The following is a 27,085-nucleotide window of genomic DNA, read 5'->3' on the forward strand; positions in this document are numbered from 1 at the left end:
CTTCAAAAGCAAAGCACAATTTTCTCCAGTATGACCTTGTCCCTGAGTCACCCTGTCTTCTCAAGTCTCTCAGAATGACAGGGCCAGCTTCTCTGCAAGGTCAGTTTATAGAAATTCCTTCACCTAGTCCCAGTATCTCCTCATCACAGACATATCATAGGAGCAAGGATATGCAGACATATACCTGTACTTGATGCCACCATGAGACATGAGTAATGCTGAATAAGTAATAAAGGTCAAAGACACTAGAATTCATTTCACAGAGGTCACTTAACTATCTCCATGCTGTCCCCTCATCTCCAGTGGAAAAACAGGAGGCCACAGGGCTATGGTGGGCCTACCCCCAACGAATGACAAAGCAGTGTAAAAGTGACTCTGGTTAGAGATGACTGCTCAGAGTCAGGAGAAATCAGGGCGTAAATACCCAGCCACGACTCCATGCCTGGAGAAAACACGTGCTGTAGGGTTCAAAGGGCAGAGGCAGTTGTTCAAAGGAAGTAGGAATTAAAAAAGAGATGAAAAACAAACTTGGTGGCGGTGGAGCAAGAGGCAACTTTAATAGTTGGCTTCCTCATCTTCTCATCCAAACAAATGAATTAAGAGTAGTAAGTAACAGTGAATGCAAGAAAGAACAAACATTTATTTGCTCAGCCTACTGTTTGGCTCTTTGCCAGCTGCTCCCACATGGAGACTTAGGAGAAGGCCCATTTCAAGAAGTAAGCTGACATCAAAGACCCTGTGAGCTGCCCAACAACACCTGCCAGCCTGCCTCTGGACCCAGTGCCCACAAATACCCACTCTTTACACAGGCAATATCCTATTCTACTCTGGGGAAAAAAAAAAAGGAAACTGTGAGAAAGACAAGAGTACTCCAAGTATTAGTATTAGAAAGAGATTAGCACTGTTTAACCACAAAAGACAATAACAAAGGAGACAGGAAGGCCAAAGTGCCAGGATTTTCTGGCAAGTACTGTCTTAAAATCATATATTAACTAGGTGCTTTGTTTCTCAGGCACTAAATCCATCTGAGAGCACATATATCAATCCAAAGGCCAAGTCTCTTAAGATCCTTTTCCAACATGTTTTATCTACTCATTGCACTTTGGACACACACACGCACACACACACACACACACAAAGCTTCTCCCTACATTGAGGGAAAACATTCCACATAGAAGAAACAGGACTGAAATAGAGATACCTAGGGCTGAGTCCCTTCACTGCCTTTAAAGTAGTGACTGGACAGTGTATAAATAACACCACTCATTAAATTCTCATCCCCATGTTGTGATCAATATTTGTCATGGTATGAATACTTTAGAGGCTGGGAATAGTTGCTCACACCTATAATACTAGCAGTTTAGGAGCCCGAGATGGGAAGATCACTCAGGCCCAGGAGTTTGAGACAAGCCTGGGCAACATAGTGAGACTCCATCTCTAAAAAAAAAGGAAAGAAACGAAGAAAAATTAGCTGGCCGTGGTGGTATGTGTCTGTAGTCCCAACTACGTGGGAGGCTGAGGCAGGAGACTGCTTGAGCCCAAGAGTTAGAACTTGCAGTGAGCTATGAGCTAGGATAATGATGTTACTGCACCTTAGCCAGGGGAACAGGGTGAGATGCTGCTGTTGTTTTTTTTTCAGATAGAGTCTCATTTTGTTACCCTGGGTAGAGTGCAGTGACATCATAGCTCACAGCAACCTCAGACTCCTGGGTTCAAGCGATTTTCTTGACTCAGTCTCCCAAGTAGCTGGGACTATAGGCACCCGCCACAACACCCGGCTATTATTTTTAGAGGCAGGGTCTCGCTTTAGCTCAGGCTGGTCTCAAACTTGTGAGCTCAGGTGATCCGCCCACCTTGGCCTCCCAAAGTGCTAGGGTAACAGGCATAAGCCACCGTACCCAGCTTGAAATGGTTTAGAAACCTGTCCAACACCATTTCCAAATGAACACAATGGAGTCCAATGGGAGTCCACTAGAACTCCCCCCACCATATGGACAAATCTCACAAACATAATGTGTATTTAATTAAAGAGGCCAGACAAAGACAGGGTACCTGTGTACAATTCCATTTGTGCAAAGTACAAAACTAGGAGAAACTGATCTAGGGTGTCAGAAGCCAGGGAACTCTCTGGAGCAGCTAAAACTAGGTAACTATAGAGGAACAGAATGTCACTGGCATGCAGAACCATTTTCCCACCACTGCTCCCAGTCAATACCCTCCAAAACAAACAAAAAAAAATTAGCAGCAAATAACACAATGGCACTGAGTGATCAGTCTCACTGCTAATTAATGGCCTGGATGGTTAAGAATCCAGGAATGTGACCTGTGATCCATGCCAGGCTGCCTCACAAAGGATTAACACTGGGATTTGAGGTTCCCCAGCCCTGGACTGCACCTTACCAAACACAAGACTGTGAGAACCTACAGCCTGGGGGGTCCTCTTCATAAGAAGCTTCTGCACAGCCAAGAACACAGTAAGTAAAGCAAGCAGACAGCCCTCAGAATGGGAGAAGATATTTGCAGGTTATGTCTCCGACAAAGGTTTAATAACCAGAATCCATAGAGAACTCAAACGTATAAGCAAGAGAAGAACAAGTGATCCCATTGCAGGCTGGGCAAGGGACTTGAAGAGAAACTTCTCTGAAGAAGACAGGCACAGGGCATATGAAAAAATGCTCATCATCTTTAATCATCAGAGAAATGCAAATCAAAACTACATTGAGATACCATCTAATTACAGTAAGATTAGCCCATATCACAAAATCCCAAGACCAGAGATGTTGGCGTGGATGTGGAGAAAAGGGAACACTTCTACACTGCTGGTGGGAATGCAAATTAATACATTCCTTTTGGAAAGATGTTTGGAGAACACTTAGAGATCTAAAAATAGACCTGCCATTCAATCCTATAATTCCTCTACTAGGTATATACCCAGAAGACCAAAAATCACATTACAACAGATATTTGCACCAGAATGTTTATTGCAGCCCAATTCACAATTGCTAAGTCATGGAAAAGGCCCAAGTGCTCATCGATCCACAAATGGATTAATAAACTGTGGTATATGTACACCATGGAATATTATGCAGCCTTAAAGAAAGATGGAGACTTTACCTCTTTCATGTTTACATGGATGGAGCTGGAACATATTCTTCTTAGTAAAGTATCTCAAGAATGGAAGAAAAAGTATCCAATGTACTCAGCCCTACTATAAAACTAAATTTTGGCTTTCATATGAAAGCTATAACCCAGTTATAACCTAAGAATATGGGGAATGGGGAGAGGGAGGGGAGGATGGGCAGAGGGAGGGTGATTGGTGGGATTACACCTGCAGTGCATCTTACAAGGGTACATGTGAAACTTAGTAAATGTAGAATATAAATGTCTTAACACAATAACTAAGAAAATGCCAGGAAGGCTATGTTAACCAGTGTGATGAAAATGTGTCAAACTGTTTATAAAACCAATGTATGGTGCCCATGATCGCATTAATGTACACAACTATGATTTACTATTAATAATATATATATATATATATATATATATATATATATATATATATATAAAAGAACCTACAGCCTGTGATCCAGGGACAGTATCCCTGTCTCCCAAGGGCAGGCTACATTTGAGAAGGCAGTTATGTTTGCAGAAAAATGTAAATTTCCTTGTGAAATGATCAATTACACTTTTAATTAAAAAAAAAAACAAAACTGTCCGAGCTTAAAAGACTAGGACATCTCAGATTTCATAAGTTAAACTATGAGAATGGGCTTCAGAATTCATGAGGGTACAAGAAGGAAATGCAGGTACAGTGCTTCTCAAAATGCATGGTACAGAGGTGGCCTTAGTGTTAGAGGTGAACATCTGTGGATGCAGAATTGTTAATACAAATTAACTCCATCAATAAATTATGGGAGAAGTGATATCAGTTCAGGTGTGGACCTATCATAACTACAAGGAAGCTCTCTACTCCCAAGTTATATCCTCACCAAGGGGCCCCCTGCCCACCTTGGACAGGACATCATGACCCTGAGGGCCCCTACTGTCTTCCTTTGCTTCATCTCACCTCAGGCACTCCTCATCCCAGTGTTATAGTAAGTAATGACTAGTTTATTCTGTCTTCCTCTCTGGAGAGTAAACATCAGGAGAGCTTTTACTTTGCATTCAGAAAGGTAAGAGCTAGCTGATTCCATCTTGTACACCATCTGAGCTTTCTAAGAGTTAGACTACCCAAGGTGTATGGAGGTCCTTGGGATACAGCAAAGCTGGCATTGTAGCAGGCAGGTACAGCAAGTAAACAATAGCCATTGGTTGGAATATTCAAAGATGACAATAGGTGCTATCAAGGAAAAAAAAAGGGAAAGGGCATTGCAAAGGAGAATTATGATTGAACAAAAACCTATTATATGTTTTGCTCATACATACAAGTATCTATTTATATACAGGAAAAAAGAAAAAGTGAAGAATCAGAAAAGAAAACTGCATGGTACTGAAGTTGTATTCTGGTTCCCTAATTCAGGGCTTTATTTGCACTTTCCCACCTCTGGCATCAGTCCCCATCCGCCCCAGACAACTTTGGAAATATGGTATTTATTCTTTCCTTTAAAAAATTCCACACCCAGAGTCCTTTTTTTTTTTTAGCAACACAGAATGGTTAGAGCAATTTACTGCTCAGGAGAAAAAAAAATCTCTGAATCAATGAAATGTCAACTGAATTTAATCTTCCCTCCTGGCAATGTGCCAAAGACATTTTTGATTCTCATAATTGGTGGGAGGGTAGTACTTTTCACAACTAGCAGACCCAAAAACATCAATAGCGCCTAGGATAAGAAACCCTTTAAAGGAATTGGATCTTGACCTGAAATATCTGTTCCTGACATGCTAGTTTGCTGTCTTGTCTTGGGAGGAAAAATTATTTAGAAAAGAATAAAACTTACATGATAAAACTATCTAGCTCCCAGTGGCCATAATAAAACCAGATTTCTACCTGCAGAGCATACAAAGTTTTTCTAGTTTTGAAAAAAGTTATGAGGGCAGCTCCTGTGGCTCAGTGAGAAGGGCACTGGTCCCACATACCAAAAGGGTGGTGGGTTCCTACCCAGCCCCAGCCAAACTGCAACAAAAAATAGCCAGGCATTGTGGTGGGTGCCTATAGTCCCAGCTACTTGGGAGGCTGAGGCAAGAGAAACGCCTAACCTCAAGAACTGGAGGTTGCTGTGAACTGTGACACCGCAGCACTCTACTCAGGGCGACAAAGTGAGACTCTGTCTCTAAAAAAGAAAAACGTTATGACCTTCCTGTAAGTGAAGGGCAGGGGAAGCAGACTGGCTGAGACCATACCACATACTGGAGAAGAGTTTTAAAATTACACTTTATTTTCTAGAATAAGTTCTGTGAAAAGAAAAGCTTGATTGTTAAAATGTCCATACTACCCAAAGCAATATACAATTTTAATGCAATCCCTATTAAAGCTCCACTGTCATACTTTAAAGATCTCAAAAAAATAATACTTTGTTTTATATGGAATCAGAAAAAACCTCGAAAAGCCAAGACATTACTCAGAAATAAAAACAAAGCAGGAGGAATCACGCTACCAGACCTCAGACTATACTATAAATCGATAGTGATCAAAACAGCATGGTACTGGCACAAAAACAGAGAGGTAGATGTATGGAACAGAATAGAGAACCAAGAGATGAACCCAGCTACTTACCGTTATTTGATCTTTGACAAGCCAATTAAAAACATTCAGTGGGGAAAGATTCCCTATTTAACAAATGGTGCTGGGTGAACTGGCTGGCAACCTGTAGAAGATTGAAACTGGACCCACACCTCTCACCATTAACTAAGATAGACTCTCACTGGATTATAGATTTAAACTTAAGACATGAAACTATAAAAATACTAGAAGAAAGTGCAGGGAAAACTCTTTAAGAAATTGGTCTGGGGCAGCACCTATGGCTCAAGGAGTAGGGCGCCGGTCCCATATGCCGGAGGTGGTGGGTTCAAACCCAGCCCCGGCCAAAAACCACAAAAAAAAAAAATAAAAATATAAAAAAGAAATTGGTCTGGGTGAATATTTTATGAGGAGGACCCCCCGGGCAATTGAAGCAGAATCAAAAATACACTACTGGGACCTGATCAAACTAAAAAGCTACTGCACAGCCAAGAACACAGTAAGTAAAGCAAGCAGACAGCCCTCAGAATGGGAGAAGATATTTGCAGGTTATGTCTCTGACAAAGGTTTAATAACTAGAATCCACACAGAACTCAAACATATTAGCAAGAAAAGAACAAGTGATCCCATCTCAGGTTGGGCAAGGGACTTGAAGGGAATCTTCTATGAAGAAGACAGATGCACGGCCTACAGACATATGAAAAAACACTCATCATCCTTATACATCAGAGAAATGCAAATCAAAACTATCTTGAGATATCATCTAACTACAGTAAGATTAGCCCATATCACAAAATCCCCAAACCAGAGATACTGGCGTGGATGTGGAGAAAAGGGAACACCTTTACACTGCCGGTGGGAATGCAAACTAATACATTCCTTTTGGAAAGATGTTTGGAGAACAGTTAGGGATCTAAAATTAGACCGACCATTCAATCCTATAATTCTTCTACTAGGTATATATACAGAAGACCAAAAATCACATTATAACAAAGATATTTGTACCAGACTGTTTACTGCAGCCCAATTCATAATTGATAAGTCATAGAAAAAGCCCAAGTGCCCATCGATCCACAAATGGATTAATAAATTGTGCTATATGTACACCATTTATTATTATGCAGCCTTAAAGAAAGATGGAGACTCTTACATGTTTACACGGATGGAGTTGGAACATATTCTTCTTAGCAAAGTATCTCAAGCATGGAAGAAAAAGTATCCAATGTAATCAGCCAATTAATTACTATGAAACTAATGTATAGCTTTCATATGAAAGTTATAACCCAATTATAACCTAAGAATATGGGGCAAGGGGAAAGGGTGGGGATAGGAGAGGGGAGGATGGGTGAAGGGAGGGTAATTAGTGGGACCACACCTACAGTGCATCTTACAAGGTTACATGTGAAACTTACCAAATGTAGATTATAAATGTCTTAACACAATAACTAAGAAAATGCCAGGAAGGCTATGTTAACCAGTTTGATAAAAATATTTCAAATTGTATATAAAACCAGTGCATGGGGCTCGGCACCTGTGGCTCAAGTGGCTACGGCGCCAGCCACATACACCTGAGCTGGCAGGTTCGAATCCAGCCCGAGCCCACCAAACAACGATGATGGCTGCAACCAAAAAAATAGTCGGGCATTGTGGTGGGTGCCTGTGCAGCTGCTTGGGAGGTGGAGGCAGGAGAATCGTTTGAGCCCAGGAGTTGGAGGTTGCTGTGAGCTGTGATGCCACAGCACTCTACCTGGGGCAACAGCTTGAGGCTCTGTCTCAAAAAAAAAAAACCAAAAAAAAAAACAAAACAGAGCATGGTGCCTCATGATTGCATTAATGTACACAGCTATGATTTAATTAAAAAAAAGAGAAAGAAAGAAAAGCCTGGAACAAAGGCCTGGCGTAGTGGCTCACGCCTATAATCCTAGCACTCTGGGAGGCTGAGGCGGGTAGATTGCCTGAGCTCACAGGTTCTAGATCAGCCTGAACAAGAGTGAGGACCCCCCCCATCTCTAAAAATAGCTGGGGCGTTGTGGCAAGCGCCTGTGGTCCCAGCTACTCAGGAGGCTGAGTCAAAAGAATCACATGAGCCCAGGAGTTAGAGGTTCCTGTGAGCTGTGATGCCATGGCACTCTACTGGGGACTACAAAGTGAGACTGTCTCAAAAAAAAAAAAAAAAAAGCCTGGAACAGAAACATCTCCTTCTCAAATGAAACAACCATATCCAAGTCTATAATAAAAGTTCTTCCTCAGGCAAAATCATAAATAATCAGGAACAGACTTGACACCAACTCCACACATCCCAGAATGTGCTACATTCAGTATAAACCCTGATGTGCATTGTGCCCACTGTCCCCTCTGCCTGTAGTGTTATTTGTCTGTCAGATTTCAGGCACTTCAATATGCAAGAGCCAGTGGTGAGAGGTGCCCCATCACTGCTTCATAATACCACACACTACTGTGTTCTCCCTTCTTTGCTTCTTAGCCCCAGCCCCAGCTCCATGGTAGGCAATCAACATCTAATGGGTTAAAAATCAAAAATTTTTCTTAGTGGAAACTCACTTGGAGTTTGACTTATTTATGTTATTTTTTGATGTGGAATAGGCCCAAATGAATTTTCAGGCACTCTCAACCTATTGCTTCAGATCATAGAAAAAGTGATGCTTCAAATAGGCCTGATGTGGCTGGGAGCAGTGGCTCACACCTGTAATCCCAGCATTCTGGGAGGCCGAGGTAGGTAGATTGCCTGAGCTCATGGGTTCCAGACTAGCCTGAGCAAGAGCGAGACCCCTCCCTCTAAAAATAGCCAGGCATTGTGACAGGCATCTGTAATCCCAGCTACTCGGGAGGCTGAGGCAAGAGAATCGCTTGAGCCCAAGAGTTTGAGATTGCTGTGAGATATGATGCCATGGCACTCAACCCCAGAGTGACTGAGTGAGACTCTGTCTCAAACGAACAAACAAACAAAAAACAAACAGAAAAAATCCAAATAGGCCTGAAGCAAGAAGTGGTGCCAGGAATTTTACAAACAATTTTTTTTTTTTTTTTTTTTTTTTTGCTGTTTTGGCCAGGGCCAGGCGTGAACCTGCTACCCCCGGTATATGGGGCCGGCGCCCTACTCCTTAAGCCACAGGTGCTGTCCTTTTACAAACAATTTTATGCACATTAATGGATAATACTATAAAGAATAAGACCAGAGAAAGCTTATAAAATTGGTTTCTCCAAGAAAGGATATATACTTAAATATGGGAGACAGGCTACATTCAAACTTATTGCAAAATTATCTTTTGACAATAATTTTTCAATATTAAGCATAGGTCAGCCTAGGTGGCTCATGCCTATAATCCTACCACTCTGGGAAGCCAAGGCAGGAGGATCCCTTGAGCTCAGGATGTGGAGACCAGCCTGAGCAAGAGCAAGACCCTGTCTTGACTAAAAATAGATAAATTAGCCAAGCTTGGTAGTGGGAGCCTACAGTCCCAGCTACTCTGGAGGCTGAGACAGGAGGATTGCTTGACCCCAGGAGTTTGAGGTTGCTGTGAGCTAAGATGCCACGACACTCCAGCCTGGGTGACAGAGAAACAGAATGTCACTGGCACCCAGAACCATCTTCCCACCACCGCTCCAAGTCTATTCCCTCCCAAACAATAAAAAAAAAAAAAAATGAGACTCTGTCTCAAAAAAAAAAAAAATTGTAAACTATGATTAGAAGTGAAAATTTTGTGTTTCAAATCTTTAGTACTTATATAGAAAGTGATACCTTTAGGGCAGCACCTGTGGCTCAGTGAGTAGGGTACCGGCCCCATATACTGAGGGTGGCAGGTTCGAACCTGGCCCCAGCCAAACTGCAACGAAAAAATAGCTGGGCATTGTGGTGGGTGCCTATAGTCAGTCCCAGCTGCTCCGGAGGCTGAGGCAAGAGAATCGCCTAAGCCCAAGAGATGGAGGTTGCTGTGAGCTGTGATGCCATAGCACTCTACCGAGGGTGACAAAGTGAGACTCTGTCTCAAAAAAAAAAAAAAAAGAAAGAAAGTAATACCTTTAAATGAAGTTTTTAGCTAAATAATTTTATGATGTCTATTGAAGCCAACAAATTCTTGCTTTTAACATGTATTGCAGGTTTTCTTGCTTCTCATATTTGTACATGAAAACTTACTGTTTTTTTTTTTTTTTTGAGACAGAGTCTCAAGCTGTCACCCTGGGTAGAGTACTGTGGTGTCATAGCTCATAGCAACCTCCAACTCAGGCTCAAGCAATCCTCTTGCCTTAGTTTTTCTATTTTTTAGTATAGACAGGGTCTTGCTTTTGCTCTGGCTGGTCTCAAACTTGTGAGCTCAAGCAATCCACTCGCCTTGGCCTCAGAGTGCTAGGATTACAGGTGTGAGTCACTGCACCCGGCCTACATGAAAACTTTCTGACTACTACTCCTGGACCAGTGGTTCTCAACCTTCCTAATGCTGCAGCCCTTTCATACAGTTCCTGTGGGTCGTGACCCACAGGTTGAGAACTGCTGTCCTGGACAGACAGCTCTTAGTGAGATGTTGGGCCATTACCCTGCATGTCCAGCATGGTTTAATGTGCCTGACAAACACTCCCTCCCATAAACATTACCACAAACTTCTGAACTTGCCAGTTTCATAGGGAGACAAGAAACCTATAGCAGAGAGCTTCAGTAGGTCGCCTAAAACCACACAAGTGAAAGGCAGAGCCTGGTGTTGCAGCAAAGACTGGTAAGAGTCCCAGAGAAAAGGGGAGACTTCAGAAATAAGATCTGAAGATCGGTGGGGTCAGGCTAACCCTTATCATGTGAAGTTTCTCTCTCAGACATTCATTCACCTCGATAGATCTGAATGGTATTTCATTTAGGGAGTTAGAAAGTTTTCTTATTCCATATTCTTCAAATCCTTTAATAAAACCAAAACAGATTATATCCAATCTTACAGTATAAACTCACAGCCCCACAAAAAACTGCTATTTACTCATAGGGCATACCCACAACCTAACTCTGCTAAGCGATAGGGCCTCTTTTTCAGAAGGCACACCATCTTTCTAGCATGCCCATAAGGGAGAAAAAAAGACAGGTTTACACAGTGTCAGGTTGCGCTGAGTGAAAGAAGCCAGACTCAGAATATTAATACTCTATGATTCTATTTATATAAAATTCTAGAAAAGGCAAATCTATAATGATCAGTGGTTTCCAGGCTCCAGGTAGGTGAAAGAGACTGACTGGAAAGAGGGAGGAGGGAATTTTCTGGAACCATGCATGTGTTTATTCTGTCATGATTGTGGTGGTGGTTACCTGACTATATACATTTGTCAAGTGTGATCAAATCGAACAATTAAAATTCATGATTCCATGGTATGTCAGTCATACCTCAATAAAACTGCCAAAAATAAATTCAAATAGAGATTTTTTTTAAAACAGTTAAGGCTCCGTCAAGTGAGCACTGACCATAGGGAAGAAAAAAAAAAAAAAACGACATGGGCATGCTTATGGGGAATCAGGTAGTTTTAAGACCTTGTTTCTCTTCTAGCACCCATTCCACTGCATAACTTTCAATTTTGTGTTGTCCTTTGTACAGCAATAGGTCGTTTCTGCACTCATTTAAACCCAGGGTGTTGAAATTATGATTAGAGATGACAGACAAATGTGAACACTTTACTGAGTGGTACATAAAAGAGAGGCAAAGTAGTGAAGCAGAAAGTACACTGATCTTTGACTCTGCGGATAAAAAAAAAAATCTAGCTCTGGGCGGTGCCTGTGGCTCAAAGGAGTAGGGTGCCAGCCCCATATACCAGACGTGGCGGGTTCAAACCCAGCCCTGTTCAAAAAAAAAACTGCAAAAAAAAAAAAAAAATCTAGCTCTGTTCTGATGCCCAGTTGTTTCCCTGAGTCACCCAGGCAAAAGATGTCTATAGCTCTCCTGTTTGATTTACCTTGCAGATCATCAGTTTCCTTATCTGTGAAATTAGAGGATTATTGTAAATACTTAGTCATTTATTAAATCAGCAAACATTTCTGAGGACCCACTTATTGGGTATTTAAAGAAGTGCGTGTTTAACAGCCCTGCCTTGGAAGACCTTGCAGTCTAGGAAAGAGATTCATGCTGTGACTTCTGAGCCTGTGTCTTCAAAGGTAGCACAGCTTCTGCCTGGCACACTCTCTCTTGCTCTCTTTCTCTCTCTGGATCTTCACTCCCTGGTACCTGGACAGCATGCTGTGAGGTAAACTAAGGCACTACGGAGAGGCTGCTGGTTGATATTCTGGCTAATGGCTGCAAATGAGAGCCAGCATCAACCTCCACGCCAGTAAGTATCCCTGTGGCTGTGCCCCTGAGAAACCCTGAGTGACAACCCTTGCTAGGCTCAATCCACAATGAGAAAGAAGTATGAGAAATAACATGAAAATGCTTACTGTTGTAAAGCACTGAGATTGGGAGACTTGCCAGGTACGAAAAGATATCTAACTCTCAGGGCATCTTTGACAACAGAAGTTAATAGCAATTTATCGTCCATCACTGGAAACAGGAGGAAAGAATTACCTCCAAAATACTTGGATTCCTTTCCCCCACCCACAAATACAAACAAGCCACCGTATCTGCAGCATAGCACAAGGGGACCTGCCTAAATGCAGAGGGACAGTGAGTGAGCTCTGTACAGCCTGAAGTTGGCTTTTACAAGTATGTCTGCTGACCCAAACACAAGCACTTCAACAACTGGGCAGACCCTATTCCTGTGTGTGTTCCTTAAAGTCTCTTACTCCGACTTCCGTCTAGGAGGAAGTTTTCCTTGACCTTACTAAGCGCTCTGTCCGGGCCGCGGCCTCTCCTGATTTCCACTTACAAGGGCTGCTCAGCGCAGCACCCGGCGCCCGGCACGAACCGTGTGGCGAGCTCAGCCGGTCCCCACCCGTCAGCCTGCAGCGGCCTCCACCCCTCGGCCAGGACCCCCAAGAACAGGGCCCCCGGGGGCAGATCCCCACAGGGAATGAAGCCGCGGACCGGTAATGTCTCGGGGTGACTGTGGGGCCTGGAACACCCTGGGGACCTGGTGGGCCCGCTCACCTCCGGCCGGCTACGCTTCTGCAGCAAGTGCTCCAGGTAGAGGTCAGAGAGGGCCGTGCGCATGCTGCCCCCACCCTCGCCCTCGCTGGCCTTGAGCGTCATCTCACACAGCGGGGACACCGGGACTCGGGAGCTGGCAGCGCTGGGAATTAGAGGACTCGGGGCCTGCGGGGCGGTGGGGAAGCGGAGCTGCTGGGCCAGTCACCGCCTCGCAGGCGGCGCGCCGGGCGGGCGTGGGCGGAGCTCCGCCCGCGCTCCTGCCCACTCCCGCACTCGCCCCGCCCCTGGACTCGCCGGCGCTACAGACCCCGGGGCTCACAGCGATCTGCGGAGCATCCCTGCAGCACCCATACGAAGCATAGCTCTAGCCTGGCCCCTGTAGGTTCAAGGTGGTAGCTTGGGCTGAATCCCAGAAGGACAAGAACTGGGAGGGGGCCAAATTCGTGTAGGTGTCAGTGAGGCATCCAGCGGCTGCAGTGGCCTCCCCTTTGCTCCACCTGGGCTGCGCCTAGCTTCTAGCTGATGTAACCCCTGGAGCAGTTCGTAGGCTCAGGAAAACAGGGGAAGCCGGAATCAGCCGGCTTGGTGGGGGCTTCATCAAACAGTGCTGCAGATAGGCAAATTCCAGGCCCTACCCGTAAGTCAACGTGACCACAGCAGGGCCAGTGCACTCTTCAAGATTTGGAAATTGCGAAAATGCCTTTAAGCCTCCTGCGCTGCTACTACCCTGTCATTTACATTGCTACATGCTGTTTAATGATGAAAGTCCTTATTGCCTTTAGGAGCAAACTGTTTTTACTTTTCTTTAGGCCAAATCTCTTTCTGTTAAGGCCACAAAATTTTTAAGGATTAGTGAAAGCGAAGGGAGCAGACATTCCTTATGAATCCTAGACAAGGATATCTCAGTATCCTAACGCCTTAGGAGCGGCAAAACAGCAGCCACAGTGAGGAAGGCTTTCTGATCCAAACAAACGCTTCCTGCGCTTACAGGGCTCTTGGCCGTCTTACCGCAAGCTTGTAGCTTCACAGGATCAGAAGCAGTTTATTATGCCATAAAATCTTATTCTGACCTTCATCAAAACTCTGTGGGAGGCGCTCATAACCAAGAAGGGAAAATCCAAGGCAGAAGTTTAGAGCGACGTGGCCCAGTTTTCCCTGCTAGGAGCCTGAGCTCACATGATTGATGGTTTCCTTCCCCAGGACCATGCCAAAGTAACAAGGGGGAGAGAGAAAAGAAAGCCCGGCAAGGAGGGATGCGGGGAAGAGGGGGAGAGGCCCCAAAGAGAGGAATTAAGAGAGTGATATTGGTTCAGGGATGGACTAATTGAACAATGACATAGAATAGACAACCCAGAAGCACACCTGTGCCTGTTTAGAGCTGTGGTATGAGAGGTACAAGTGGCAGAAGTGGCAGGTTAGGTAAATTAAGAGGGGTTTTTCATTAACTGATTTTTCAAAGTGATTATTTATACTGGAAAAGCTAAAACCAGAAACCTCCTTCGTGTGATATTGAAAATACAGGAATCTATTCCAGATAGATTAAAGACTTAAATCTCAAAAACACCTTGGAAGCCCTTGACAGAAAAGACAGGCAAAGAACTTTTAGATCGGGATAAAGATTTCTTAAGCAATGCACAGAAACCACTGACTATTAAATGGAATAATGCTAAGTGTGATATTTACTAAGAAGTTTATTTATCAAAAGACACCATAGGTCTGGCATGGTGGCTCACATCTATAATCCTAGCACTCTGGGAGTCTAAGGAGGCGGCTGGCTTGAGCTCACGAGTTGGAGACTAGCCTGAGCAAGAGCGAGACCCCCAACTCCAATAAAAATAGAAAAACTAGCTGGGGGTTGTGGCAGGGGCCTGTAGTCCCAGCTACTTGGGAGGCTGAGGCAAGAGGATGACTTGAGCCCGAGAGTTTGAGGTGGCTGTGAGCTGTGATGCCACAGCACTCTATCCAGGAAAAGGACATATTTTCACTCTGTGGTTCTGGCACATTGGGTATTTATAATGACAAAACAAACACTAACACTAGATAAAGGTGAAAGTAAGCACTTTATCTAAACTACTGTAGTAGGAAGACGAACCAAAGAAAGAGTGACTCCTTGAGCAAAATTTAGTTAGTTTTGTTAAGGCAAAGCTCAGAGTGGAAAAGTACTGGGAAAGCAAGTCAGCTGACTCAGAGGCTGGATGGTCATACAGCTTGTCTTTTTTTCAACATTATCATGCCTTTTTATGTTCAGCCAGCTCCAGTTCAAGGTGGTCATTGTGCAGAATCTGGTTTTGCTCCTAGGAATTTATTGCTTCTTGGAATTTATTGCAACTATTCTGCTTTTCTCAGTTCCTGGAACTGCCTTTAGGTACAGAGGTTCAGTTCAAAGTTCATGAGTGGAAAATTATAACATTTTGCAATATAAAAAAAAAGAAAGTGGACTGTACCTTACACCACACAAAAATTAAATTCCAAGTAGCATAAGGACTCAAACATAAAAGGCAAAACTATAAAAACTTTTGGAGGACAATATAGGATAATTACTTTATGACTTTGGTGGAAAAGGATTTCTTTTTTATTTTTAATTTATTTTATTTTTTTATTTTATTTAGGAAAAGGATTTCTTAGACACTAAAATAATTATATAGAGGAAATGATTGCCAAATTTGACTGCATTAAAATAAGCACTTCCAAGCCAGGCGTGGTGGCTCACGCCTGTCATCCTAGCACTCTGGGAGGCTGAAACGGGTGGATTGCCCTGAGCTCACAGGTTCAAGATCACCCTGAGCAAGAGTGAGATCCCCGTCTCTACAAATAGCCAGGTGTTGTGGAGGGTGCCTGTAGTCCCAGCTACTTGGGAGGCTGAGACAAGAGAATCGCTTGAGCCCAACAGTCGGAGGTTGCTGTGAGCTATGACAAAATGGCACTCTACCGAGGGTGACAAAGTGAGGCTCTGTCTCAAAAAAAAAAAACAATAAAAACTTCCATGCATCAAAATACACCATATGAAGAGTGAAAATACAATCTTCAAACTGGGATAAAGTATTTTTCACATACATAGCCTACAAAATATCAGTATATAAAATATATGAATATTTCTATTGATGAATAAGGAATAAGCAAAACTTCTAATTAGAAAAATGAGCAAAATCCATTAACAGGAATTTCATATCTGAAATTCAGGATGTGCAAGCACATGAAAACATCTTTAATCTTATCGGTTATTAGGGAAATACAACCTAAGAAAACAATGGTGCATGATTTCTCATTCACCAGCTTAAAAAAAAATTAAAAGCTTAATGATATGGCATGTTATCAAGGAAATGGGACAATGGGAACATTCATAACTACTAGTAGGTGTGTACATTGGTGCAGTGGCTTTGGGAAGCTGGCATTGCATCACAAAGTGGAACATTTGTTTGCCCTCTGAAGCAGCTATCTAATCATAGGGTATGTGCCTTATAGAAATTTGCATGTCTACACTATGAGACATGTACAGGAATATTTATGAAAGATTTATTTAGAACAGAAAGAAGCAGAAACAATACAAATGTCCTATAGTTAACAGTCTAAATAAATAGAGCTTTCTTCATATGATGGGACATTATGCGAAATGAGTGAAATGGGCTAATTACAACTGTAAGTATCAACATGAATGAATCTCAAAACATAATGCAAGCAAAAGAAGAAAATCACAGAGGAATACATATACATGGCTTGGTTTTTATAAAATTTAAAAACATGCAAGGTTATGGTGTTAGAAGACAGGATTTGGTTTACTTTGGGGGTTAGGAAGGGCTGTCCATCTGGAGGGGGAGTACAAAGAGGATCTTGTTCACTTTGTGGTAATTCTATGACCTGTGCTCTTTTCTGTGTGTATATTAAACTTTAAAAAAGAAGCTTAAAAATTCTGGGCCTACAAAGCAGAGGGACACGTCAAGAATTTTTAAAAATAAAGGCAAAAGTTAAATAATATATTGCAAAACATAACTCTGAAATATATACAGAAAACCAAGGAGATAACCCAATGTTAAGAACAGAGGAGGAAAGAAAGGCTATGAGCCCAGAGTGTAAATGGGTACAACCATTAGGGAAAACAATATCAAAAATGTTAATATGATCAGAGCTTATAACCCCACAATTCCACATTCAGTAATTTATATCAAGGAAGAACTTGGACATGAATATAAAGACAATGAAGCTGTGTATAAGGACGCTCATCAAATTGCTGTTTGAGTAGCAGGGTCCTAAATGAAACTAACACCAAAACTCAGATGTCCGCAGTTTTTCTTCTGTTTTATTATATATAGCTTTTGACTTTCCCTCCTAACCTACTACATGCTGGTTAGTGAAAAAGAATTTAAGTAAATAGAAATCTGCTCATGTCTGTTAGAGTTTCTCTTATAAATTGAGGTGCATTCTGGTTGGGTGCATAGATATTAATAATTGAAATATCATCATATTATTACCCTTAACAAATATGAAGTGACCATTTTTGTCCTTCCTTACTTTTGTTGGTTTAAAGCCTATTGTATGAACCAAGTGTATGGTGCCCCATGATCATACCAATGTACACAGTTATGATTTAATAAAAATAAATAAATAAATAAATAAATAAATAAATAAAAAAGAAAAAAATAGAAATCTGATTTAAAGTTTACTGTAAACTTATAAACAGTCACTGCAGATTGTCTCTGGTAAGAATGACAATCCGTTCCTAACATCTGGGTGGATGGGATAAAGGATGTGTGGCTAATACAGTGCTATGGGGAGAAATTGTCCCCCTTCACTTCATCTTGTAAGTATGAGCTGGCATCTACTGGTGTCACAGGGATAGCTGTTGTTCCACTGGTCTTGTTCCCTGTTAGTCTCTAACACATCCCTTCATCTTTTCATTTGAGCAATGTTTTCAGTAGCTCCCAACTGGCAGCAGTACCTTTAAGCCTCAGTCATGTCCTCCATCGAGGTCCTGACATAGCTGACCACTCCTAGTCTTCTTAAATTTTTCTTCACAGATTTATTGAGGTATGACTGACAAATAAAATTGTATATATTTAACGTATAGAATAGATTGACATACATATGTAGTGTGAAACAATTACCACAATCAAGTTAGTTAATGCATGCACCACTTCATGTAGTTACTACTTTTTTATGTGGTAAGAACATGTAATATTTACTCTCACCATATTCCATGCAAATTATAAGCAAAAAAAGAACAAGGGTGGTTAGACTTAGACAAAGTACACTTTCATTCTGAATCTTCGATTGACAGAGTAAAATAAATAAGTAAATAATAAGTTAAAAAATAGACTGAGCATGGTGACTGTGCCTGTAATCCCAGCACTCTGGGAGGCAGAGGCAAGTGGATTGCTTAAACTAAGGAGTTTGAGACCAGCCTGTGAAAGAGTGAGACTCTGTCTCTACCAAAAATAAAAAACTAGCTGGGCACTGTGGAGATAGGAACCAGTGTCCCAGATCCAGGGAATAGTCTTGACCTAGCACTAGGGTTTGCAGCAGAAAAGACAGACAGACAGATGGATAAACAAGACTCCTGAAGAAGGGCCTTTGTCCAACTCACTGAGTCCCAGCGAGTTAGTGTGCAGTGTTGGTTGTTAAGGGGGCTGCAGCAAGGGTCCAGGGTAGTCCTAGGACTGGTCTCACTGCCTCCTTCCCAGGTTTCAGCACCATTTGTTAGATGGTGGAAAGGTGCCACAAGGAACCAGGCCAAGTAAAGTTAACAGCAGAGATTTATTGTTTATTTTTATTTATTTATTTATTTTTTTTGTAGAGACAGAGTCTCACTTTATCACCCTCAGTAGAGTGCTGTGGCGTCACAGCTCACAGCAACCTTGAACTCCTGGACTTAGCCGATTCTCTTGCCTCAGCCTCCCGAGTAGCTGGGACTACAGGTGCCCACCACAACGCCCAGCTATTTTTTGTTGCAGTTTGGCCGGGGCTGGGTTTGAACCCGCCACCCTCAGTATACGAAGTCAGCGCCCTACCCACTGAGCCACAGGCACTGCCCGAGATTTATTATTTATTTATTTATTTATTGTTTTTTGCAGTTTTTTGCCGATACCGGGTTTGAACCCCCGGTCTCCGGTATATGGAGCCGGCGCCCTATTCCTTTGAGCTACAGGTGCCACCCAACAGCAGAGATTTATTAAGAGCATCTGCAAGCAGTGGGCTGCCACCCAAAATGGAAAATGGTGTGGTAGAAACGCAGCTCAGGAGGTGGCCCAGTCATAGCTCAGTAACTTGGGATGTGGTGCAAGAGATCAAAGGTCATCTGCTAGAGGCCTTCTTGGAGGGGGGAGGGGAGTTAATCTGCTGTAAATCTTCTGTAACTTGGAAGAACTGTTTCGCAGAACCAGAAGAAACACTGCAAGTCCTATTTGTTGCTTAACGAATGTCCAGATCCATTGGAGGTAGAGAAAGTCCTGTCTACTTAAGAGAAGTTAGACCCATTGGAGGCAGAGGTTCACTAACAAGAACTAGTCTATTCTTTACTTAATGAGTTTTAATCCATGGAAGGTGGAGGCTTAATGTTTATTGCAGGAGGTAGAGAAAGACTTAACTGGCTAGGCAACACAGACATAAGGGGACTTGGAAAGAGACTCAGACAGTTATGTCGTTAACTGTCCATCAAACTGGTTCCATGGTAACACCTGAACCACGAGGAGGCGCCATACGGACCAGTATAACAGAACCCTGGACCATTACCAGAGGCTTTTTGTCATGGCAAAGGGAACCTGTTCGTTGCCCATGGGGAACATACCTTGCTCCGTAAACCTTTTGTATATTGCTCTTCCTCAGTAAACTTTGTTTCACACTTGCCTTGCTTTTTTGGTGGGCCTGGTCATCTTGGACCAAGAGCATACCAAGAACTGAGAAACAGACAACTGCCTGAACCCCAACAACTTCAAACTCAGAACAGCAAAAGAGAAGAGCAAATTAATAATTTTAACACTATTACCTATATTACATTTATAATAGTGAATACATAGAAACACCTTAAATAATTATTTATATGGGGAGATGGTGAAACCACTCATGTCCACATTAAAAAAAATCCCGTTTTAAATTAGTTTGGAAAGTGCTCCATATTATGCCCCCTTGTGGAGATTCATATTAGCCCGTTAAAAATTCTTACATGTTCTGGAACAAAGAAACATGCTTAAATTTGTTTAATTCAGCGTCTCGCAAGCATTACTGACCATATAACCCTACTGTTTTATGACATTTATTAAAACAGAACTATTGTTTCACAGAACAGAGTTTGGGAAACTCGCGACATATATATGTAAAAAAATTTGAAAGGAGATACACCCAGATGCTAAGTGTGTTTATTTTGGGGTGCTAGGTTTATGACTACCGTTTCTTTTTTTTTTTCTGTATTTCCTGAACATTTTTTGCAATAAAATATGTATTACTTTTATAACCAAAACAGTAATAAGGTTATTCACATTTTTCAATTGTATCTTTTGAAGGAGAAAATGAAGACAAGTATAATTTAAGATTGAAGACAATTTAATTTTAACCAATAGATACTTTCTCATTTTAGGCATACAGCATACTCTCCACTTTCTTCAAATTCAGCAAACCAATTACCATACTGTCCCTATTGAACCTTGTAGTTTCTTCATTGGATTGGTTCACCCAAAAGAAAGCTAAAAAAGGAAGATAAAATGGTGAGTACCAAACTAAGTTTAAGTTCCCATAAACTCTCCTGGTCTGCACTAAGTTTCGGGATAAAGATACCACCTTTGCCAAGATTGGATTTTAGATACCTGTTTCTCTCTCTCTCTCTCTTTTTTTTTTGGAGACAGAGTCTCAAGCAGTCGTCCTGGGTAGAGTTGAGGCTGTCATAGCTCACAGCAACCTTCAACTTTTGGGCTCAAGAGATCCTCCTGCCTCAGTTTTTCTATTTTCAGTAGAGATGGGGGGGGGTCTCACTTTTCCTCAGGCTGGTCTCGAACTCCTGATCTCAAGCTACCTTGGCCTCCCAGAGTGCTCGGATTACAGGTGTGAGCCACTGTGCAATCTAGAGACCCATTTCTCTTAACATGAACCAAATGATTTCATACAGACAAGAGTTTTGATGACTTGAGAAAAGAAGAGTAAGAATATGTTTCTAGCATGGTTTGGACTGGAGGTAATGGTACATAGTTTTTCTTATTTTGTTAAGTTTTTTTTTTTTTTTTTTTTTGAGACACAGTCTCACTTTGTCGCCCTCGGTAGAGTGCCCTGGTGTCACAGCTCTTGGGCTTAGGCGATTCTCTTGCCTCAGCCTCCCAAGTAGCTGGGAGTACAGGCGCCTGCCACAACACCCAGCTATTTTTTGTTGCAGTTTGGCCAGGGCTGGGTTCAAACCCACCACCCTCGGTATATGGGGCCGGCGCCCTACTCACTGAGCCACAGGCACCAACCTATTCAAATATTTTTTTTTAAATGCACTGGTCAAACAAACAATACAGTTCACTGCAGAATGATTGGAAAGTGCAGACAGACAAAAATAAAAATGAAAACAACAACAACAATAATTAAAACGGGCCGGGCGCGGTGGCTCATGCCCGTAATCCTATCACTCTGGGAGGCCGAGGTGGGCGGATTGCCTGAGCTCATGAGTTTGAGATCAGCCTGAGCCAGAGCTGGACTCAAACTCATGACCTCGTCTCTAAAAAAATAGTCAGGCATTGTGGCCGGCGCCTGTAGTCCCAGCTACTTGAAAGGCTAAGGCAAGAGGATCGCTTGAGTCCAAGAGTTTGAGGTTGCTATGAGCTGTGACACCACGCCTCACAAAGTGAGACTGTCTCAAAAAAAACAAAACAAAAAAGTAAAGAAAAAGAAAAAAGAACCGAAACTTTTCCTTAATTACAGACGTCCAGGCCGGTAAAGAGCCTGAGTGTTTGTGTTCCCCCTTCATGTTTCCTCTCTCGTCCCTTCTCCTTTTGCCACAGAAGCTTACGTGAGGCAACAGAGAGTCCCCATTAGTGCTGTGGTGATAAAAAAAGCAAAAATGGCTGCTGGAGGTAGAGCGCTCTTCATGAGATCCCACAAGTAATCCCTGAAGTCTTTCAGCCATGCCCAGTAGTTGCCTGCAGAAAGAGCATAGACATCCACTGAGGAGAAGTCAAGTAAGCAATGGAGTAAGGTAAGGGCTGGATGTTGGGTCTTTTCTTTAGGAAATGGAGGACCAAGTGATTTGACCCCAAGGAAAGTGGAAGACAAAAATGTCTGCAGTGTGGAATCAAGAGTGTTCACCACTCAGTAGCAAGGCACTTGAGCAGCATGTGTGTGCCTGTTGGCAGCAGGACTGTGGGAGCCCCTAAGATGTGGATCAGTAGATCATCAGGTTTATTTTAAATTTCATCTCTTTTGTCAAGTCTTTCCTGAGCCTTCCCCACAAAACAATTTTAATTATCCCCTTGACTTCTGGGAACATTGATCATATTTCATGGAAATTTGGCTGCCATAGCTTTATCTGCTCCTTTATGAGCTCCTTGATAACAGGGGCTGTTCAAATCCTAATCTACGTAGTTCAGCAAAGGGGTTAGTACACAGTGGGTAGGTTGGTAGGTTAATGCTTGTTAAACCAACTTGAATCAAACTAGAATAGTTTGCTTTTATGTTAACATTTCTTTTCTTTCTTCTTTTTTTTTTGAGACAGAGTCTTACTATGTTGCCCTCGGTAGAGTGCTATGGCGTCACAGCTCACAGCAACTGCAAACTCTCGGGCTTAAGCAATTCTCTTGCCTCAGCTTTCCAAGTAGCTGGGACTGCAGGCGCCAGCCACAACACCTGGCTATTTTTTGTTGCAGTTGTCATTGTTGTTTAGCTGGCCTGGGCCAGGCTTGAACCTGCCAGCCTTAGTGTATGTGGCTGATGCTGTAACCACTGTGCTACAGGTGCTGAATCTGTTAACATTTCTTTTCAACATAAAATCAGTGTTTTCTGACCTGAGACAGGAATCTCATGTCTTATGAAGATAGGACCATTCATTCTAACAGCAAACACACCCCTTGAGCGTGATTTCGATCCTTCTTTTTCTTGTATTCCAAAAGCAGATAAAGGTGAAGGTGAGGAAGCCACCATCTCTAGGAAGAGGTAACTCAGACAACACAGCAGACATGCAGTGCACAGCAACTTGTGGGGTTCCATGGACTCCACTTCAGCTGTGGCTGAAGAGCTGGTCCTCCTAGATCACTCTATCAAAGGGAGATTTCTTTGTCCTTACTTCTTTTCCTTGGCAGCTTTGTCTGAAAAGTTATAAAATAGGGTTTAGTGGTTACACCAGAAAGTTTCTCACCTGTTATGAACACAAGGATAACTCACTAACTTGTACAGATGAATCCTGAACGTGGTCAGTTTCCAAAGCAAAAGGTATTTGCCCCCTCCAAAATAAAACCTTACTATGCTCCCTCCTACACATCATCCCTTTTCAGTGTTACCCAACTCAGTTAGTAGAAACTCTTTCAGCTGTTTAGGCCAAAACATGTGTCATCATCTTTGTGGTTGACACTTCTTTTTTTTTTGAGACAGAGTCATAAGCTGTTGCCGTGGGTAGGGTTCCGTGGCATCATAGCTCACAGCAACCTCAAACTCTTGGGCTCAACATATCCTCTTGCCTCAGTTTTTCTATTTCTAATAGAGACAGGGTCTCACTCTTGCTCAGGCTGGTCTTGAAGTCCTGAACTCAGTCAATCCACTCACCTCAGACTCCCATAGTGCTAGGATTATAGTCGTGAGCCACCATGCTCAGCCTCAGTAATTATTTTTTGAATGAATGATGAATTTTGGCAGATATATTGCTCATCAAATGACCCAGACAGTGGGTCATTTTGTGCTGCTTTTGAATATTGCCTCAACTTGAGGCAGCCATCTTGTGACCTTTGTGCTGCTTTGAATATTGCCTCAAGTTAAGGCAGCCATGCCTCATTGTGACCATGAGGCAATGTCCATGAAGAAAAAGCCAAAAATAAGATATATATTCTGGCTCAGACATTTTAAAGCCACTAAACTGACACCTGTATCTGCTTACCTCTGGATTGCTTGGTTTGAGAGAAATTAACTCCTATATGAGCCATTATAATTTAGGCTTTATTTTTTAATTTTTTTATTTTTATTTCCTTGCTTATTTTTTTTTTTATTTCCTTGATTTTTTTTTTCTGTTGTTGAGACAGAGTCCTACCCTATGCCCTGAGCAGAGTGCAATGGCGTCATAGCTCACTGCAACCTCAGACTTGGGTTGTGGGCATCCCGCTGCCTCAGCCTCTGGAAGCCGCTGGGATTACAGGCACTCACTATGGCAACTGGCTGGGTTTTTTCATTTTTTTATGAGTTGGGGTCTCATTCACACTCAGGCAAATCTCAAACTCCTGAGCTCAAACAATTCTCCCTTCTCAGCCTCCCATAGTGCTGGGATAACAGGCGTGAGCCACCACTCCCGGCTAATTTGGGCTTTCTGTTATGTAAGACACGTACAATTGATAAACTCATTTACAGTTTGACATCCATGTCTGGTAGGAAGCCACTTGCCTGAAAATTGACTTAGCACTAGGAACACAAAGAAGCCAGTGAATTAGGCCTCTGCCTTCAGAAGAAGCTGGCCAGAGTCTTACTCTTCAGGTTGCTGAAATTCCAAATAGAATTCCAGCCCTCTTTATGATCTCATCTACTACATTTAACCCTCCCCCAGTCTCTATTAGATTGCTGAGTACACAGATTTCTTTTTCTGTCTGTGCATTAACATCTGTGTTGATGCTAAAACTCATTCTTACAATAGTTGTACCCTAGTAGATGTGAAGAATTCTAAGATATTTTATTCACCACATAGTTTCTACTATACCTCATAATTAAAAAAAAAATCTTATTTTTTTTGAGACAGAATCTCAAGCTGTCATCCTGGGTAGAATGCCATGGCGTCACAGCTGATAGCAACCTCAAACTCTTGGGCTTAAGCGATTCTCCTGCCTCAGCCTCCCAAGAAGCTGGGACTACAGGTGCCTGCTACAATGCCCGGCTAGCCTTTGGTTGTAGTTTTCATTGTTGTTTGGCAGGCCCGGGCTGGATTTGAATCTGCCAGCTGGGGTGTATGTGGCTGGCGCCCCAGCCGCTTGAGCTACAGGAGCCAAGCCTACTGTACCTTATAGTAGTGTATATATAGAATGTAATAGGTGATAAAGGTAGCATTTCATATCAGTGGTGAGGGAAAAGAGATCATTTAATATGATGTTGGGATGATTGCCTATTCATTTATATGCACCCAAGTGAGAGTCCTTTGCCATGCTATGCAAAAATAACTTCTAGATAGATAAACAAGGACTAAACAAAAATAAAACCATATATTAAATATAAGTGGGCCAGGCGCATGGCTCACGCCTGTAATCCTAGCACTCTGGGAGGCCGAGGTGGGTGGATTGTTTGGGCTCATGAGTTCGAGACCAGCCTGAGCAAGAGGTAGACCCTGTCTCTAAAAAACTAGATGGGAGTTGTGGTGGGTGCCTGTAGTTCCAGCTACTCAGAAGGCTGAAGCAAGAGAATCACTTAAGCCCAAGAGTATGAGGTTGCTGTGAGTTGTGATGCCATGGCACCCTATCCAGAGTGACAGAGTGAGATATTTTAATAATCTTGATGTGGAGAAAACTACTCTAAGTGTGTCATAACACCCAGAGCCATAAATGAAAATGCTGATAAATGGCATAAAAATGTAAAGCTTTCATATGATAAAACATTGTTAAAACAGATAAAAGATTAGTGAGAAATTAAATAATAAAATTTATAGCATATATGGTAGACATTAGATTAAGATTGTTAATATACAAATAACTCTCACAAGCTAATTTTTTTTATAGGTTCTGGTAAGAACGGGCAAAAAATGATGTATGAGTTAAGGTTCTATGAGAAAACAGAGGCACTGGGAAATATATAAAGAAATGGATTTTGTAGAGTCTCCAGTGCCCCCACATTCTTTCTGTGTACTGACTGAAAATTGGAATGCTTTGACCACTCTGTGACCTCAGCCAGCTGTGAGTTGTACACAGCAGGATTAGACTCCAATTGGGGCCTTGGACATTGCCACGCATTGATAAAGGTTATCAAGCTTGTTGCCCAAAATCCTGACAGAAACCAGACCCAGCCTTGAGCCAAATTCCTTAAACTCTCATAAAAACGCCATACCCGGAACTTCTGGCTGCAGATGTACCTACGGAGGATACCATTTTCTCTTGCAGTCTGCCTGAGGATACATTGAAGCCTACTCTGTATGTAAATTCCCCTATAGATGCTTTGCAATGATCACCTTGGTGTTTAGTGCTTCTTTCCTTAGGATCCCAACCAGCCCCACCATAGGAGGGTTTGGGGCACTCCCTTGCGTAAATTCCCCTGCCACTGCTTTTGGGGTGACTCCAGCCATTAACATGGCAGAACAAAACAGATGTATGATAAGGATTTGACTTTATGCTAGTGTGAGAATTGTTTAAACAGTCTATGGGCAAGTGGAGCCCTAAAGACTAAAACCTTTGTCTCTTACTATATCCAAGCTTCCAACTTAGTTGCTGGGGTAATCTGCATGAGAAGTGATATGCAAAGAACTAAATGCACAAATTTTCTAGGACTCGAAGGAGCTAAAAGGTCCAGCAGGAGTTGAAAGACTTGCAAACTTTGGTTGCTGCACTGTACTCACAAAATAAGCCAACAGATATGGACAATGTGCATAAGCTGCAAATTAACATCTTATGCCTGCTCTGACTTTTCCAGTGTAAAAACAATATGACTGCTGATAAGTAATCTATGGCTGCATGAAAAATTGCCCCCAACCTAGCAGCTGCAAACATAAACATTTTTTATCTTATAGTTTCTGTAGGTCAGGAATTTTAAAGTGGCTTACCTGAGTGGTTCTTCTTTCGGGTGTCTGATGGGACTGCACTCACATGTTAACTGGGGCTGCAGTCATCTGAAGACTTGACCATGCTGGAAGAAAACAGTGGAAGTGGTCCCCAGATGGTGCACTCAGGTGTTGCACCTGAGTGCAACAAAGGTCCCAGGTTGTCTAGGATTCAGGACTGGCTACATGGGAATTCAATATGTGCAGTTACACAGGGCTCCATGCCCTGAAATGCCCTGTTTGATTTAATGTTCTGATGTCACTGTCTTGAAATGCTTAATAATTTTATCTTTGAACTTGTGTTTAAGTGAAGTTTTCTGGAGCCTGCACATGAATAGAGGAAATGAATGCAATCTATAGGTCCCCTCCATCTTGTCACTCTGCACATAGTGTTTACAATGCTTGCAAGCACAAAATTCTAGTGGATCCACTATACATGAGACTCAAAGGGAGTATAAGCAT

At 42.4% G+C, this 27,085-nt stretch overlaps 2 protein-coding genes across 2 annotated transcripts in view; both read right to left on the reverse strand.

Moving 5' to 3' along the window:
- Nucleotides 1-12,999, reverse strand: part of MPP1 (MAGUK p55 scaffold protein 1) — a 41,917-nt gene extending 28,918 nt beyond the window's left edge. The window contains exon 1 of the mRNA XM_053579375.1: nucleotides 12,739-12,999. Coding sequence (XP_053435350.1) covers nucleotides 12,739-12,840 — 102 coding nt within the window. The 5' untranslated portion in view covers nucleotides 12,841-12,999. The remainder of the gene's footprint in view (nucleotides 1-12,738) is intronic.
- Nucleotides 12,842-22,899, reverse strand: SMIM9 (small integral membrane protein 9). The gene is made up of 3 exons (XM_053579131.1): nucleotides 22,758-22,899; nucleotides 21,707-21,836; nucleotides 12,842-13,076 (listed from the first exon to the last, which is right to left on the reverse strand). Exons 1-3 carry the CDS (start codon nucleotides 22,897-22,899, stop codon nucleotides 12,842-12,844), a joined length of 507 nt encoding a protein of 168 aa, XP_053435106.1.
- Nucleotides 22,900-27,085: the final 4,186 nt, after the last annotated feature.

The sequence above is a fragment of the Nycticebus coucang genome, chromosome X (assembly GCF_027406575.1).
Source record: "Nycticebus coucang isolate mNycCou1 chromosome X, mNycCou1.pri, whole genome shotgun sequence".
NCBI classification, from domain to species: Eukaryota; Metazoa; Chordata; class Mammalia; order Primates; family Lorisidae; genus Nycticebus; species Nycticebus coucang.